This window comes from Nipponia nippon, unplaced genomic scaffold (assembly GCF_047370975.1).
Source record: "Nipponia nippon isolate SJK-2023a ecotype South Korea unplaced genomic scaffold, ASM4737097v1 scaffold_19, whole genome shotgun sequence".
Taxonomy (NCBI): domain Eukaryota; kingdom Metazoa; phylum Chordata; class Aves; order Pelecaniformes; family Threskiornithidae; genus Nipponia; species Nipponia nippon.
Window position 1 is genome coordinate 4305113 of NW_028262335.1, and position 17374 is coordinate 4322486.

Sequence of the window (17374 nt, forward strand, 5' to 3'; positions counted from 1 at the left end):
CCCACACACAGACACATGCACATACATGCCCAGACAGACACATGCTTTGAGCATACACAGATACACCCAGGCAGACACATACAGGTTTGCGCTCTGACACAGATGCTGCCTACAAATGCCTGTGGACACTTCGTAAATCACAGACTTCAGTGGAGAAGACTAGAAAGTCTTCTAGTCCCTCTGCCCCTGGCCAGTGTGAGAACCTTCCCTGCAGTCCATTTGCATTTTGTCCAGCCTAGTTTTAATTATGCCAAGCAGTGTGGCTATTTTCTTGTCTCTGCGAGCATTATTCTGCCACCTAATACGTTTCACTGTCACAATTTTTTTCATGGTATGCTGCCTGAATTTCCCTTTTTGTAATTTTGTTGCAGTTCTCCTGGTTTTATCCCCTTGAACCACAGCAGATAATTCCTCTCCGCAACTGGAGTTCACCCCCCTCAGATAGTCACAGACTTTTACCATACCATTTAACCAAGCTTATTTACTTCCTTTGCTCTGAGTTTGTAAATTAGTCCCTTCAGCCTGCTGGCCGTGTTGTTGCTGTTGTCGTTCTTGCTGTTCCCTGAACGGGTGCAGAACTGGGCTGCCATTCCGCTATCACCACACCCGATAGAAAAAGCTTCCTGCCCCCATATATGCAGCTCACAATTTTGCTACCTTGTTTGCATCTATACTGCATAATGTATACGTATCATGTTTGCCATCCACTGCTACATAGGATTGCTTTTAATGTTGCTCTCATGAGTCCCATATGTATAAAAATACCCCCCCAGGTGTATTAGCTGTATGTTTCCAAATATGACTCTCGGATTCTGAACCTTCTCCCTTGTCGTGCAAGGCCTCTCTGTTATTTTTCTCCTCTTGCACTGGTGTTGCCAACTCCTCCCAGTTTAGTATCTTCTGTGAATTTCATTAACACGCTGTTTACTCCTTCTCCTAGATTACTAATGAAGATGTTAAATAAGCTCAGACCTAACCAAAGTCATCCTTGCAGCATTCACAAGATATCTCCTCCCAGCTCAATATGTTGCTGTTTGTCATTAGCCTTTGTTTACGGTCCTTCAGCCAGTTTTCAATCCATGAGGTAGCATTCACATCCAGGCCAATTTGAATTAATTCTAAGCATATGCGAGACTGTATCAAAATGCTTTACTAAAATCCAAATATATTGCATCCCTTCATCCACTAATTTTGTAATTCTATCAAAAAAAGCAATTAAATTTGTCTGGCAAGATTTATTCTTTATAATCCTGATGCTGTTTATTGCTCATGGTTCCTTTATCCTCTAGATGTTTAATGATTTTCTCCTCCCTCTTAATATTTGTTCCATTACTTTACTGGAAGGAGAAGTTAAGACTAGAGGTATGATAATTGCCAAAGATCACTTGTCTTTTATTTCCCTGAAAGAATCAGTACCTAGATTTTTTTTTTTTTGCCTATTTCCTAGTACCTCCCGCTTCTCTATCGCTTAAAAAATAGCAAATAGTAATGCAATCAGTTTGTGAGTTAATTTCCATTGCACTTCAGAACATACATCACCCAGACTGGCTGATTTGTGCATATTTATATTTTCCAACCAGTCCCGTTATCTGCTCTTCTAGAAGGTCTTCATTTTATCCCTAATTGTCTGCTTTGTTTTTAGTTTTCCTGTCCAAAGCAAATTGTATAAGGCAGCCATTTTTGCCTCATCACCTCCCATTTTTATCGGACCTTCTTTCTAAGTACAATACCTCTTGTCCCTGATAAAGCAACCCCTTTGGCTTGCAGTAACTTGGTTTCTTATCTCTTACCACACCTTTACTTTCCTTCATCTTCTCCCTGCAAGCGTTAACTGACTGCATGTATTCTATATCCACTGACCTTCCTTTTCCAATACAAGTTTTTTTTCTTTTTCCTTTGCCCTCAAATTGTGCAGAGGTCCCTCCTGGGACCACACAGGCTGCTGTTTGTTTCTTGCTTTCCTGCTCATCAGAGCAATTGTAGTTTGTTGTATCTTAATTATGCAAGATTCCCCTGTTAAGTTTCAGATCCTTCCTGCCAGTGTTTTTTACTTGATTTCTCGATTCCCTGTGATTCTGGAGTTTCCTGAAATCACATGTATTTGTGGCTCTCTTCTTAAGTCTGGACAATCTCAGCAGTGGGTGAGCAGTGAAACCCTGCTTAGTTGTTTTTGCCCGCTTGACCATTTCCTCTGAGATGACAAGAGGCTTATCTTAGATGGTGGCTTTTGCTCTGATTTTTGCATTGCAGCATTGTTTCTTCTGTACTTCAGGGATTGTGCTTTTCAGTATTTATGCATACTAGGCTGTAATTGCTATATAGGTGATACTTCATCTCTCCCATCTATGTGATACCCTCTTGTTTCAAGGTGGGGGGTGAGCGGATTCTGGATCTAGATTCCCTTGAACCACTGTTGTTTCTTCCCTTTTGCTACTGCCAGTAGACTGAAACAGAAAAAAAAAGGACCTGTAATGTTTCAGCAGTGTGCTTTTGGTCTGGATTTCCCTTAATTTACTAATCTTTGATCGTTCCTCAGAGCCTTGGCTTTTGTACGTAGGCACTTAAGAACACTAATGATTTTCATCTTTTGTTTCAGAGTAGTTCTGTACTTTGCTCCCACTAAAAGTGAATGGGAGTTTCTCAGTCAAATTCAATTGGAGAGAAATTAGGTTCTTGTTCTGCATGTTCAGATCTATATAACAGGCAATAATCAAGCAACAATGCCAGCAGTGCTGTTTGTGCAGCAGGGACAGTGCCGTTAGAGAACAGAATGGTAGTAGAGTTGAAAAACAAAGAAAATATGTCTGTTCCAACACCGCTTCTCTTCTGGGACCTTCCATAAGATGCCTGTTTATCTACTTCGGCCAGGTTTGGTACCAAGGATTTCTGCGATGCACAGTGCGACTTTCTCCATAAGGTGCATTTCCACTGTGTCGTGGAGGAATGCGGTGCCCTCTTCAGCACCCTGGATGGAGCCATCAAGCATGCCAAGTAAGTAGGAGAGCGCGAGTCTTGGGAAACCTTGAGAAAACTCTACAACACGCACACTGCAGGACGAGAGAGACCTTACTGAGTAACTCTGTTCAAGAGCAGGAATGTGGGCAGTCCTGAGGGCGGCAGTTTGGGCACCCATATGCTTCCTGTGTAAATGGGCTCAGCTAAAATTTTTGCAGAACACTGTCCTCTTTAATTTTGTTTCACGATAAATGCGCTCAACTTGTGAAAAAGACGTGTCTCCACAGTGTTGGCAAGGCTGAGAATTGGATGTTTCTGTTTTTCCATAGCCTACTTGACTATGTGTGTTCAAGGAGACCCATATTTCTCACAGCACAAGAATACACCACACAAAGATCTAAGAATATATGGGAGGGAGAGGATCCTGTACATCCAACCGTTGTCAGAGGATACAGGCTTTTTGTGGGGTACACAGCTCCCCATCACTGCAGTGTAGAAAGCATTTTATTTCTTCGTCTTGTCACGACAGATCTCTTTTAACAAGCTTTCCCTAGCCCTTAGTTTATATGGTTTTGTTTAAGAGTTTCAGATCATGTGGATAAGGATCTTGAAATGAAGCAGTCAAACTGTCCAGCCCAACAGCAACCTCCTCCTTACCTTGCCATGTTCTATATTATAAACCCTTCATCATTTCACATCATTTTGTAAAGTAGCAGACAGCCCAGAGATTGGTAGCCAGAACTGTAGGCTAGATAATATGGCCTATATTACAGAGGCTGTACAGCATGCTCAGAACTCTAGACGATTCTTGGGTGAAGAATGAATTTAAGATCTGCTCCCACTGTTACAGTGAGGGTACTAGCAAAGGAAGGGTGGGATATTGGGAATTATCCCTGTTGCAAATTTCTGCAGAGCATGATTCGCAGTTGAAAACCATGCCGAGTTCCTTTTAAAGGCAGGGGAAGATTTGCCCAAGTAAAGAATGAATAAGGCCTTTAGCAGCTGGCCACATGACTGATTCTGAGGGGGTTTAAAGGGAAGGAGATGTTGCAAATTTCGAGACAGAAAGATCTGTTAGCACAGTTGGTCTCTGGCGTTGGGTAGTTCCCTGTGGTTCACTACTACAAACTACTCACAACAGTGATGGGAAGCTGCCCTCACAGGCATCTTGATCTTACTGACCGCAGCGATTCTTGCATCTCTCTGATTTCAACGTGTTACTGCACCTTTCCGTCTCCACACCTCTTAATGAATTCCCTTCTCTTCACAGACAGTCTAGGAGGCCTCCAAATCTTTCTACAATGTTTGCAGAGCCCCTTTTAGGAGTTAACCTCAGCTAATTTGTTTGCACATTCCTGTTGATGTTTAATCAAGTTATGTGCAATGGTCAAGAATTTATGTCTGAATCACACTGTCTTTTTGCAGTTTTCACTTCCGAACAGAGGGTGGAACTGTGAAAAGTAACTCCGAGTCTCCCTTCTCAACTACTACTGAGAATAAGGCTTCACTGGCCCCTTCATCACCATCTGCTACTTCTGTCACCATGGCAAGTGCTCCTGCCCTCGACGTGCCCACTCCAAGTCCAGCTACTGTGCCCTCTGCCCCCACACTGCTCGCTTGGAAGCAGCTGGCTTCAACCATACCCCAGATGCCTCAGATCCCAGCATCAGTGCCTAACCTGGCAACTTCACCCTTGGCAACGACTTCCCTGGAGAACGCCAAGCCTCAGGTCAAACCCGGATTTCTCCAGTTCCAGGAGAAGTAAGTTGTGGATGCTGCTTGCCTCCTTGTGTCCTCTTCAGCCTTGCGATCCCCTCTTCACTGCGCCTCAGAGCATAGTACTACATCTGTATTCACCCACTGAGAGACCTTCTGTCCAGAAAGTACTCTGGGCTTTATCTCACAGAAAATTTACTTCTATAAAGTCTAGAAAATACCTTCAGTTATCCCAGGAAAAAGCAAAATTTTCCAGTACATCTGGGAGCACTTTTAGGTATGAGTTTTGAGGAGAAATAAACTTGCTCACATATCACTGAAGCATTTTTTTATACCTCACGAGAGGTGTACAGAAATACAGGTGTGTCTGCAGTATTTTTGACCCAGAAGGCTACCGAGGAAGCATAGCATCTTTAGAGTTTTCAGCATGATGCCTGACTAGCCCACCTCCAGATCTTGCTGCAAGTCTGAGACTTGCCATGAGTGTCTGCAGCTGAGCAAAAATCAGTGGGCAACTGAGTGCTCAGTCATGCAAAGGTGAGGTGTGACTGCGGCAAAGTATGCAGAACTAAGAGTAGGTGCTTACAGATTGCTGAAAAGGAGCTTGCTGGATTTCTCCTGGATTTGTCCCCAGTAAGCTCTACGGCCTTTTCCTAGCAATGCCATCTGTAACTCAGTATAATACAGCTGCATTTTTTTTTTTTTTTCAGTGAAGAGGACTGGGGGTCAGATAGTGGAGGGGGCACAAGTGCTTGGACTCTACCAGGAATGGGTCTCAGCACCTCAAGGAATAGGGAGCAATTCTGTCTCACTTCAGATTTGTCAAAGTTTTGCTGTCCTGGCTGAACTTCTGTACAAGTGTAATGAGTCTCCTTAAATTCTGTGCCTCTGGTTTTGCAGTGTTAGCTTACAAAGTAATTCACAATGGAGGTGTCTGGCAGAAGGTAAAACATAACCTTGCTGAACTTCTTTTAAAACATTAAAGAAGTTTCACAGTGTTGCTGTGATGATGGTGTTATTTCTGTTAGATGGACAGAAAGAGGCACAGGAGCTATGTAGCTTACAGGAGGACACAGGAGTCCAGGATCAGGTTAGGCATTACAGCTTAGTTATTCAGGCTGGTGGAGTATCAGTCTCTGGGTCGTATATTGACAGTCATTTGTCTGCTTTCAAAGAAGTGTATTAATTCTGTTTCGCGTACCTGAGTAGGTATCGCTGGGTACAGTGCTTGGGATCCAAGAGAGCAGTGTTCAGCTACCTCCGATCTGACTTGTTTGTGCAGCCAGAAATCCATGGACTGGGTGGGGCGAGCATGGTACCAAAACTGTTGAGCTGATTAAACAGGCCACTGCCGATTTTGTCTAATCAGGGGAAGCCCTGGCATCTTGCAATGTGCATGCCCAAGAGTTTCATTTCAGTTACACAAAATTGAGATGGGAAAAACTAGCTGAATCCATCGAGTACAGGCAGAAAGGGAAAAACGGCATCTACCCAGATCTTGAGACAGCTTTACATTGGAAGTGTGGCCCTCAAAGACTACAGAACCCACCATGCATTGCTGTATTTTAATAATCTTAATCAAGAAAGTGCACTAGCTTGGTGGAATTGCAGTAGTGTTGCCAGCATCAATTTTACTAAAGAGGAAGGTGGCTATGGGAAATCTGTAGGCCATGTTTGGAACGGAGGCTTCAGCTGGGCTCCCCTTGAATTTACACTTTGGCAAAGAAACAAATGTGTGAAATGAGTGAAGGTGGTGATTGGGTTTTGGATGTATTCCAGTGATCCCTGCCTGGCAACAGACTGCAAGTACGCCAACAAATTCCATTTCCACTGTCTCTTTGGGAACTGCAAGTATGTGTGCAAAACCTCTGGCAAAGCAGAATCCCACTGCCTGGACCACATCAACCCCAACAATAATTTGGTGAATGTGCGAGACCAGTTTGCTTACTATTCGCTGCAGTGTCTCTGTCCGAACCAGGTAAGAGCAACTCAAAAGCAGGGTTCTAGCCTGAGTACATCTGCGGGAGAAGAATGGGAAAGAGCAAGTAGACTACTCAATAGGAAGTGAGGCTGAGTGGTTCATTCCTGGTCTGACTACAGAACCACGGAAGGGTCTTAATTATGTGGTCTAGCAAAATGTTTGGTTTCCATCAAATTGGAAATCGCACTGCTTTTGTGTTTCTTGGACTTGGGTGAAGTGGACAAGGCAACTAGAATGATCTAAGAGGCATGAGATGAAATAAAATAAAAATCGATGATGAATACCAAGGAAAGCCATGAGTTAGGTTTGGGATATTTCAAGGTAGAATAGTGCAATACAGAATACATGACAGCAATATAAAATACACGACAGGGAACGAGTTTGCATTGCGACTTGTGGAAGATAAAATGGATGTGATCTAGAGCATCAGTTCAGGCCTCTCTCTCATGCCTCAGAGGGACAGCATTAGTGGCAGGCAGATGAGAGTGCATTTGTTTTAGATACGCTTAAAGCAACCTGCCTGTTTGCTCCTCTCTAGCACTGTGAATTCAGGATGCGAGGGCATTACCACTGTCTTCGTCCTGGCTGCTACTTTGTGACTAACATCACCACCAAGCTGCCCTGGCATGTGAAAAAACACGAGAAGGCAGAGAGAAGGGCAGCCAATGGCTTCAAGTATTTTACCAAGCGAGAAGAGTGTGGCAGACTAGGTGAGTTTTCTTTTCTTTCCCCTATCACCTTTCTCATGTGGTCTGTCCCGTGTCCAGGCTTAGAATGGCGTAAGAGCCTGCAAGTTATGCCTAAGATGTATTTGATCATTAAATCACTAAACAAGAAATGGAACAAAACAGAAAGCAGTTCCTGATCTGCCTGAGTTGAAGCATATGTTCCCAAATAGACCCAAGTTAAATGGATACTGTAATATAGAGGATTATATATATATATATATATTTGTTTGGAGATACAGCTTCTCCTTTGTTTTTCCTTTTTATCTAATTGTCAAGGCCTTTTTTTTGTTGGGTATTTTTTGTACTTTGTAGTCTTTTGGGCCTACTGCTTGTCTTGGGTGGAGTTTAAGGGTGCTCTTAGGAGTGGGAAAAAAAAAGGCATAGGGGAAATGCCTGTTCTGATGAGTCCCTTGTGGGAAAGTCTTCCTGTATCAAGGAAGTTGCTGCTTTGCCTGATTCCAGGCAGCTTCAAATGAAAGGTTTTTTTGTTTTGTTTTAGCCATTGCCAGTGCGGCATATTGAAAGCTAAAGGGCAAATAACTGGAGATAGCAGTATGGAGAGGAGCATTCAATAAACTACTCCCTTCTCCTCCAAAACCATTTTCCGCATCCACTTGTGAGCAGCAGGGAGTACAGCGCTGTGTCTCCGTGCCAGCCTTCCACCAGAGCACGGCCTAAGGAAACACCCGAGCTGTGGCACAGCCTCAGACTGTGGCTTGCCCACTTGCCAAAACTATTAGCAGCACTGCAGTAGTTATTAAATCTAAGTGCCTCTAGTGTAAAGCTGGTAAAACAAACGCACAACAACAGAAAGTAGAATGCATTCCCAGGTAGGTATCTAGAGCTGAAGGCCAGGGCTCTGAACTGGGGGAATCCCTAAAGATAGTTCCAGCAGAGCTCTCTCCTGAACTGCCTGGGATTCACTTAACCCTTCTAGTTGTGTTTCGGCTTAAGAGTATCACAGACCCAGTCTTCCCTATCATGCCTGGTTGGAACGAAGGCTGAAACGAAACAGGGTTCAGAATAACACTTCTGGGTGCTGTTCTCTCACATTGCAGGGAAACGGCCACAATAACCAGAACCAAACTTCTCTTTTCAGCTTTGAATACATCAGGAATTTGTACTCAAATGGTAGCTTGTTTGTGGTAACCAGGGTAATGAGCGTCAACACGCCACAGCCAGCACTTACCTAGGTCTCATTTACACATGTCAGTAGATTCAGCAGTTGCTGTTATTTACTCAACTTTAGGTGTTTCAGGTGATAGCAGGGGCTAGACAAAGCAGGACAATGATATATGACACCCAGCCTACACCGATGCCCTAGCAACAGGCGAGCCTTCACCTGCTCTGTGCTGATACTCTTTCAGTCCCGCCAGCACTGTTTGTTCTCCATCCCAAAGAACAGCACAACGTGATGGGGAGGGCAGATGAGGTGGGACTGTGGGGGAGTGCAATACCTAAACAAACATAAACTTGGCATGCACATAAAACACTATCTGTGAGCTAAAGAGAGGCCGGGTGATTCAGGAGCTGTTTGGCAGCGAGGCATCTGCAGGCTGTGCGTGTGTCAGCAGTGTTTATTTTTGGGAGCGATGGGGTACATGCATCCAGCAGTATGTAATTATGCCTTTAGGTTGGGCTTGCCATGCAATACACATACGTTTAGCCAGCCCTCTGCATTTGCCTATGTAGATACAGGCAGCGTGATGGGATGGTGTAGCTGGATGTGTTCGTGTAGGTGTATATGGTTATACCAACATGTAAATGCATGTCTACTTCTCTGTACATCTCTGTGCTTTTTACATTGCGTATGTATATATAGCAGGTGCAGAAAGCACTGGCCTGCTTTAAGGGTTGTCAGTGTTTCTGAACAAACACACAACAGATTTTTGTATGTATGTTTGTGCGTGTATAAATAGATAGACGTGTGTATGGGTGGGGAGGGAGAGACAGATGAAAAACACGTACATATGTAAGTGAAGGTGGATGGGTGTAAGAGAGATGATAGATGAGTAAAACTGAGCCTGTCTGTAGGTCTGTACCTCTAAGGGTATGGCCAAGGGATGATGGCGAACAGACAGAACCTGATTATTAACATAGCTGTGTTTTAACGGCAACAAGCCATTATTTATCAGCTGTAGAATGTAGCTGTTTAGGATTGTCTGTTAATGAGATACACAAACTCCCAGCATGCATGGCACTACCCACGAGGAGCGAAATGTGTCAAGTGCTGTATGCCAGAACCCATATAAATTGCTTGTTGTTTAGTAGCTGCCCCTATTACACAACAAATCTGGAGTGGCAATAAACACTTCTTGGCTCATTTCTATCTGACCAGAGAGCATACACTGTCCAGAGCTAGAGCTTTTAAGAGACTGCTTTTCTGAGAGCACAGTTAAAGGAAAAAAAAGAGAAAAAGAACTTTTCATTTCTAATCTAATTATGAGCATGTATATTCGATTGTAACTTCTGTGATACAGTTAAATGTCTTGGTTTTGTTCTCTTTGTAAAGGAAAAGGCGCTAGCAAAGACTGAAGAGCATTAGGCACTACTAGATGTAATGGTAATGTTCCTTTCTTTGTAACAAAATGAAGAGGTATGGGACTAGTCTGCAGCTCAGGCTCACTTCTTAAATCTATGTACACTGTAATCCTCTCTTGCAGTTGCTCAGCAGGCAAAAGATCATGGTTTTTTTTTTCATTCAGGACTGTTCCTGAAGAACCCATGGCCATTGATAATCTTCAATCCACCAGAAATCCATGTAGCAGCAGCCTTGTCCCGTCTCCAGATCATCTTCCCTACAGTCCCTCTCCCTCTTGGTACCTTTCATGTACTACATACGATGGTTTTCTGTCTGTAGGTTGCAAATACAACCAGGTGAACAGCCACTTCCACTGCATTCGAGAGGGCTGCCAGTTCTCCTTCCTGCTCAAGCACCAAATGACATCCCACGCCAGAAAGCACATGAGAAGGATGCTGGGGAAGAACTTCGATCGTGTTCCTACTCAGGTGACTCACTGGTTATTTAAGCTGGAGATCCGCATGTAGTGTTGGTCCCTTTGGTTGCTTGCTGCAGAACTGCTTTAGTGCCAAGACGCTTATACCCAGACTCTTAAGGATATACGTCTGCACTGGGGGATGCAGCTGGGATATGCGGGTTCACCCAAGCTAGCTTTACCTGGTTGGTCTTCTACAATACAAGGAAAGGTGATGAAGCATAGACATCAAAGCATTACTTAGTGTAAACAGCTTTTCCTTGTGAATAAGTTGAGAAAGATAGGACTAAAATAATCATATTTACAACTTGCACTCCCTCCCTGCTCTCTCAATATACACCAATTGGCTTATTAAAATTAAAGTGCTTAGGATGTGGAAGAATTGAACGCGCTGGTTAAAGCAAACATTTCCTGTTGCACATAAAGAATTACTTGCTGCTTCCACCTAGGATGGGAGAAATACCAGTCTTGAAATTTCTCTTCCCTTATTGATTTGGAGTTAGTATGGGGCACTCTTTGTCCTCTCTCGGGAAGTAGCACAGCGATGCAGTTGCTTCTTTTCTAACACATAACTGAGAGCACCTCGCAGATTAGGTTTGCCTGTTCCACGAATAAATTGAAGAGTTTCAACTGCAGCACTGAGCTGCTGCTCAGAACAGCAGCAGTCCTGCAACCTCCTGCTTGTTCTCCTTATTCCTTAGTTGCTTTAACTTCCACTGACTTGGGAGACGAAACAAGCTAGCTTTATTTAAACGCCTGTGACTGATCTGACCCTAAGGACATCTTCTGGTATGTGAAAAACAAAAGGGGCCATCTGTAGAGCAAGATGGGAACCCCCCTTTCATTCCACAACATGGACATGAGAGATCCCTGCTAGTTATCAAGCACTGTCAATAAGTTAATTGTTCAAGTCTAACTGCTGTTGGATTTCATGAGCTCACAGATGCCAAGGAACTGGTGCTACTGTTGTGGTAGCTTTTGTTCTGAACACAAAAAGCTTAGGTACAAGAATCAAACTTAGGAGAGATTTAACAAATAGATTTGTCTTCGCTACTCTTCTAGTACATGCTGAGTCTAGCCCTAAGAATTTTAGTACATGCTGAGCAGAAAATGCTAGTTTTGACCTCCATCTCCTTTCACTGGCAATCCTGTCTCACTTCAGCAGTGGAGAAGTAGTAATTGTGGCCTGAGCAATCCTGGGAGCATACAGTGCGAGTCTTACTCTATTGCTGTGCTTAGCCCATGGAGCAGTCCAGCGAACAGCAAAGCAAGGATGAAACCACAAATCAGGGCATGTGGCAAAGCTAACCAGATTGCTGTACTGCTGCTTCCTTTCTGCATTTAAATATACTAACTCGTTTTTCCCATTCCTTAGTGCTCAGTAGGCATTTAGTGGTGTGTTTGGATATACATTGCTCCTGGGTACCTATCCGTGTAACTACTCGGAGGACACCAGGCCAGGCCAGAGCACAGCAGCCGCATGTGAACAGTGCATACACATAGGTCACTGGTTTCGGTCTGCGTTCCCCTCTTGCAATGTCTCAGCATACAGGCACTGGGACGGTCATGTCAGTAGTTGTGTTTCCAGTCTCTAAATGCAGCAGGACCTACACAGTAAGGTAGTAATGCCAAGATTAACACCTCCTGTTTTTGAATGCATCAGAATCCACACACCAGGATACTGGTGCCAAGATTAACACTCCCAGCCTCTGAGCGCATCGCAATTCACATACCAGGATACATGTGCCAAGTTTAATGCTCTGAGCTCCCAGAGAAGGAAGATTCACGCTCCTAGCCACAGTGCCATGGGTTCCACTCGCGAGCATGTTCCAGCTATCCCTCATGAACTGTGGCAGAAAGAAATAAACGTGCAGACAGATGGTTTTGGTCTTGGCGTCTTGCTTTTGGTGTGAAAGTCCCCGTCCTGTTTCTTTGCTGCAGGTTATTGGCCACACTCCAAGAAATGAAAACCTCCCCCAGGTTGGCAGCATGGCACCCAGCCCAGCCTCATCAGGAACCCCAGCTTCCTTTCAGGGACCCCCGAGCATGATGGACACTGAAACAGATGAGTACATGGATTACACTGGCTGTAGCCCTGGGGGTATCTCCTCTGAATCTTCCAATATGGACCGCAGCTGCTCCAGCACTCCAGTGGGCAATGAAAGTACATCAGCAGGTAAGAGAGAGGCGGGCGGGCGGGTGAAATGGATCATCAGTTGCCTGCTCTCTTGGGAGATAAACTCATGAAGAGAGACCAAAGGACAACTGCACCTTAAAATATAAACTGTACCAGCTTCACAATAGTGCCTTGTACTAACCTAGCTCCCTCCATCATTTGTGAGAAGAGATCCATCAAAATGTGCACCTCAAGCATCCATGAACTAACAGCATATCTTTTTTCTCCCTCGGTAAGAGGTTTTTACCCTGTGTCTCGGAGTTGGATGTATTTTAATAACTGATTTAAAAACAAAAAAAAGTTGTGGGCCTGTTCTGTACTTAGCATTTCCCCTGATACCTTTTTGTATTTCCTTGTGCAGCTTCTGAAGTCAGGCACTTTCCTATAATGTTGAGGTACAGACAGACTGTACAATAGCAATTATTACATACACAGAGGGAAAAAACCTATCACATCTTCAGAAATCAACATATAAAAGCAGCTCACTGAGCTCCCTTCCTCATTCAAAAACTCTTGTTCCACTTTGTGCAGTGGTGCACAGAGGAGACCTCCGTCATCCCCTCTTTTTGGAAGTAAGTTTCTGCCATGGTTTCCTGTTTGCCAGGATAATGTGTAGCCATCTCCCAGCACCCTGTATGACAGGGTTATCTTTTCAGTAGTCAGATACCTTTTATGAATTGTGTTATCATCTAGTGGTGATCCAGGGATCTCTTAGCTGTCCTTCCTGGGGTTAAGTGTTACATTCTAGATAGGCAGCCTCACTGAATTTGCTTTAATTTCATACACGTTTTCCTACTTTTCTTTCCCGCACCAGTTAGATGAAGGTTAGCATATAGCACATCTAACCATGCATTGTATGAACACTGCTGGGTCATGACAGTGGTTCCTGGCACCCTCTCCTTTGTCGGTACGCCGCCTGGCCCACGTCACACTTCCTAGGAAATGGCCCCCCTCCGCTATCCAGGTAGCGAGCAACTCCACCCACCCAAAGTGTAGGAGCACCCTCACAGCTATTAGTTGGTACAAGCTGGCACCATATAGGTGAACAAGGACCAAACAAGCAGGAATTTCTGCATGAAAGCCTGTAGCTCTTCCCCCACGCCACTAAAGCCACCTTACCTTCTGCAGAGACAACCCTCCTCTTCCTGATGCTGTCAGTTCCTCACCTTCTGTTTCTTCTCTGTTACAGTTCTGTTTCATACATTTGTGAATGTATTTTCCGTTTTCATCATATTGCTTCTGCTCTTGGGTTCTCATTTCAGTTCTTTTGTTTTTTGTTTTGGTTGTTTTGTTTGTTTTTTGTTTTGTTTTGTTGTTTTCTTTTTTTTTTTCTCCTTTTTTTTCTGCTTTTTTTTCTCTCCACATTCTCCAGGCTGCCTGGTTCCTTCTACTGCTACTGCTGCTGCCGATGATGCTACCCACAATGCACCACAACCTCAACCACCATCTCTGCCTCCATCTTTCTCACAAGCCCTGCTTAGGTCTCCCCTTCCCACCCTCCCCTATCTTTTCTCTCCATCTTGTCTCTCATACTCTCTGCTCAGTGCCACTCTTGGATCCAGCAGAGGCATTGTCATGCCTGCCGCCAGCACCACTGGGTTTTCGCCCATCATTGCCACTCCAACTCCAGTAAAAAGTGACGTTCCCTTAGTTCAGGATGCAGCAGGTAACACTTCTTTGCTTTCTCTCTTAGTGTCCTGTGCCCATCTCCTTCCCCACTCACCCTGGCCACGGTTTTTTCTCTGCACCTTTGGTTCAGTACAAAAGCATACGTCACTCTGTGTCTAATTTAATTTTATCCAAGGGCCTGTCCATGCCTACTCCTTTTGTCTGCTGACACAGTAACCACAGCTGAGAAGGGTAACCAAAAGCACAGCAAATCATTGAGAGACATTTGGATACCTGAGAGCAATTTCCACCAATTCCAAACTATGAGAAAAATCTAACAAAATGCATAGTAAAAATGTACTTTCAGCTTCTTGATAACAGCAGGGTGGCCACAAAGCAAACTTTTGCTCATGTAGCGTTAACGGGACTTGGAATTCCTGTTCAGATCTTCCAGGCCACCCAACCCAGTGCCTACCATAGTCGGCTGCACACATCTCAGCAGGTAAACATCTGACAAGGTACCCAGTTCCCATATTTTTATGGATCTTGTAAGCTTCACTGCTTCCTATTCATATACGAAGCCATAAAATTCAGGGCTGCTTTCCCCAGCACCAGTAACAGAGTGAAGTACAGTCAGTGTCACTACGATGACATCATCAGACAGCTCAGGCTGTTTCTCACACTCACTGTTATTTACATCTGCTCTTAACAGCTGCAGAAAATACATCTAGATTTTTAGTTTTAAGCTGCCATGTTTCCCATGTGTGACTAAGATCAGAGATGTCTCGGTCTGGAGATTCTCATTCCAGCTGGGAATGTTTTTTAGGGTGTGTCTCAGTTTTGGCTTCTTTTCGCAACTCCCAGCTCTTTTCTAGTTAATTAAAGGCATATTTGTGCTTAAAGTTCACACTTGAGAGGATTCTGGCAGCCTACAAATGTCCCAGTCATTCTTCCTGCCAGTTTTAGTAATGCACAAATCCAAGGTAAATGGTTAGGAGTACGGCTGGACGACCGACTCCGCTTGGAAGTTCACAGGTTTTTCTCATGGGACTTGGCAGGGGAAGGAGCCTTGCCTTGTCCGAAGGAGTGTGTTCCAATGAACAAAATTCACAAGAAACTATGTTTTTTGCTCCCCCCCCGCTTTAAACTGATTTGCATGCAACCAGAAACATCTTAACCTTGTGCTGTGCTTTCTTCTAATTATAGATTTTAAAGTTTCTTTTCCTTTTACCTTTGCACAGTTTCATGAATGTTTATGTTATTAGTAGTTGAAAAGACAAGCTTATGGCATGCGCTTACCGTTGGGATTACGTCTGTTGAGGCTTGTAATCTTCAGTTGGGTGCTAGGGACTGAACATTGTCTAGTGGCTAAAGGAGGAGAGCGTACCAGGTTATCATCTCTCTTTCATACCCTTCCTCTGAAACTTTGCCTGTATGAGAAAACAAAATTGGTTTAACTCAAGTTTTAAACACATCTGTTTGAACTGTTGTAAAAGCTGGACAGATACACTGAGTTTAAAACAGGTAAAATGATGGCTGATGGCTTATCCCGTATTCCTGTCTGAAGGCAGACAAGATGAGCATTCATACTAATGATAAAAGACTTGATGGTTTGGCTGTAATTTTTTTTTTAAAGAAGAAGTAAGGAGTTGATCTGGATAGCAGCGATTTGTCCAGGCAACGATGCACTTACACTAGTCGCCTGGAAGCAGAGAATGAGATTTTACCATACCAGATGTTTGGGGGGGGGACCAGAGAGTAATTGGTCACAGATTCTACAGCTAAGAGCTTGCTAATTTAAAATCTACAGTGACAGAAAGTTATTCTTTCATTGGTAGCTGGTTAAATTAGCCCTAACGTGCAGTTTCCACCAGCTACATGTCACTAAGATGGTCTCACCATGGATGCCCCAAGCTGGTGTCCTTATTTGCAGCCTGAACAAAAGTGCCACCTAACAAATGCACAAATGTGCAAAAATCTTTTGTTCTTTGCTTATCCTGCAGTCTGTATGGCCCAGGCATGCGAACGATGCGGGAGATTAGCTGGCTGCTACCATTTCCATTGACTTGTATCTTTCAATAGAGTGCCAGTTTAACTTTTGGAGGCTTCCTTCAACGATTGCCACCTTCTCTTAAAGGGTTGTCATTTGAAGGGCCAGATATGGCAAAAATATCATTCATCACTTTTAATACCTGCTTATCAGCCGGAAAAAATAATTCTACAACAGTCCAACAGATGACTGTTTCTTCAGTCTCCTAGACAAGGATGCAAGCTGCTCTGGATTCTCAGGCCCCAGGCACTGCATGTCACAAATCATGCCTCTTTTTAAGCGGATGGCAGTTTCAGCATGAAGGGGGGGGGGGGGGGAAGTATGTTTTAGTTACAAGCTATAATTTCCAATTACACTCACAGTTCTGCACCTGGTGAGAAATTCTTGCCTCCAACCTTGTCTGTGCTGCATGTTGATACTGGAGATTGTGGTTTGATTCTGGAAATAGCAAGCAGAGAAGAAAAAAAAGTTAATAGATATAATGAGGTCGAGTCCTTGATGTCAGCTTGATCCTAGGGGACGTGAGCACTAGCCAGTTATGCTGGCCCTGTGAATGAAAGTGGAAGATAGATGAGGGCTCTTTATTTACTAGGGGCATCATGTGATTTTTGAGACCCAAGGGAAAGCTGTAGAACTGGTATTTTCTCTCAGAGTCTACTGGCTAGTGATGATGAGAATTAGCCCCATTGAACATCTGTCCATCTGTCTTTCTAAGTGCACTCATCGTAATATGTAGGCTCATTACAGTGAGGGATGTTGCAGTCTCCTGGCCAAAGTCCATCCTATTTCTATAAATTCACCCCCTTGCAGTTTTAATCACGCATGGGATCTTCCTTCACTTCCTGCCTGTCCTTGGCAATTGTTGTGCATTACAAGAGCCTGGATAGGGGAAAACAGTATACACATACCAGTTTTTAGCATGCTTGAACTCTTTTACCACTTCAACCCCAGTGAACTACAATAAAACACCTCAGTCCTTGGATTGGAACAAGCCAGCTCCTCTGTATTAAAGTCTGATTTGAGGAAAATAGAACTAGAGATTAACTAAGCAGCAGGAGAAACTGTGAGAGTAGCAAAACAGAGAAGCAACAGTTAGCATTTGGACAGTATCAATATCCGAGAGCAGCAATTAGAAGCAAGGTGGGATATGCTGAAAATTGAGGA

General features: G+C 43.9%; 1 protein-coding gene and 1 long non-coding RNA gene across 10 annotated transcripts in view; one reads left to right on the forward strand and one right to left on the reverse strand.

The window, feature by feature from the left end:
• CASZ1 (castor zinc finger 1) overlaps positions 1 to 17374 on the forward strand; it is a 206399-nt gene that overhangs the window by 187151 nt on the left and 1874 nt on the right. For 3 of the 5 annotated variants that reach the window (XM_087755152.1, XM_087755149.1, XM_087755150.1), the window contains 7 exons: positions 2869 to 2991; positions 4381 to 4716; positions 6451 to 6649; positions 7191 to 7362; positions 10241 to 10389; positions 12318 to 12552; positions 13925 to 14218. In XM_087755152.1, the coding sequence (XP_087611278.1) occupies positions 2869 to 2991; positions 4381 to 4716; positions 6451 to 6649; positions 7191 to 7362; positions 10241 to 10389; positions 12318 to 12552; positions 13925 to 14218 (1508 nt within the window). The remainder of the gene's footprint in view (positions 1 to 2868; positions 2992 to 4380; positions 4717 to 6450; positions 6650 to 7190; positions 7363 to 10240; positions 10390 to 12317; positions 12553 to 13924; positions 14219 to 17374) is intronic. The other 2 variants (XM_087755153.1, XM_087755154.1) reach the window with 1 other exon arrangement.
• LOC148056018 (uncharacterized) overlaps positions 1 to 17374 on the reverse strand; it is a 38031-nt gene that overhangs the window by 4379 nt on the left and 16278 nt on the right. For 4 of the 5 annotated variants that reach the window (XR_015704254.1, XR_015704255.1, XR_015704257.1 and 1 more), the window contains 2 exons: positions 16571 to 16648; positions 15460 to 15590 (listed from right to left, as the gene is read on the reverse strand). This is a non-coding gene — a long non-coding RNA (uncharacterized LOC148056018). Of the gene's footprint in view, positions 1 to 10433; positions 11984 to 12109; positions 12224 to 15459; positions 15591 to 16570; positions 16649 to 17374 lie in introns of those variants that run through there. The other variant, XR_015704258.1, reaches the window with a different exon arrangement.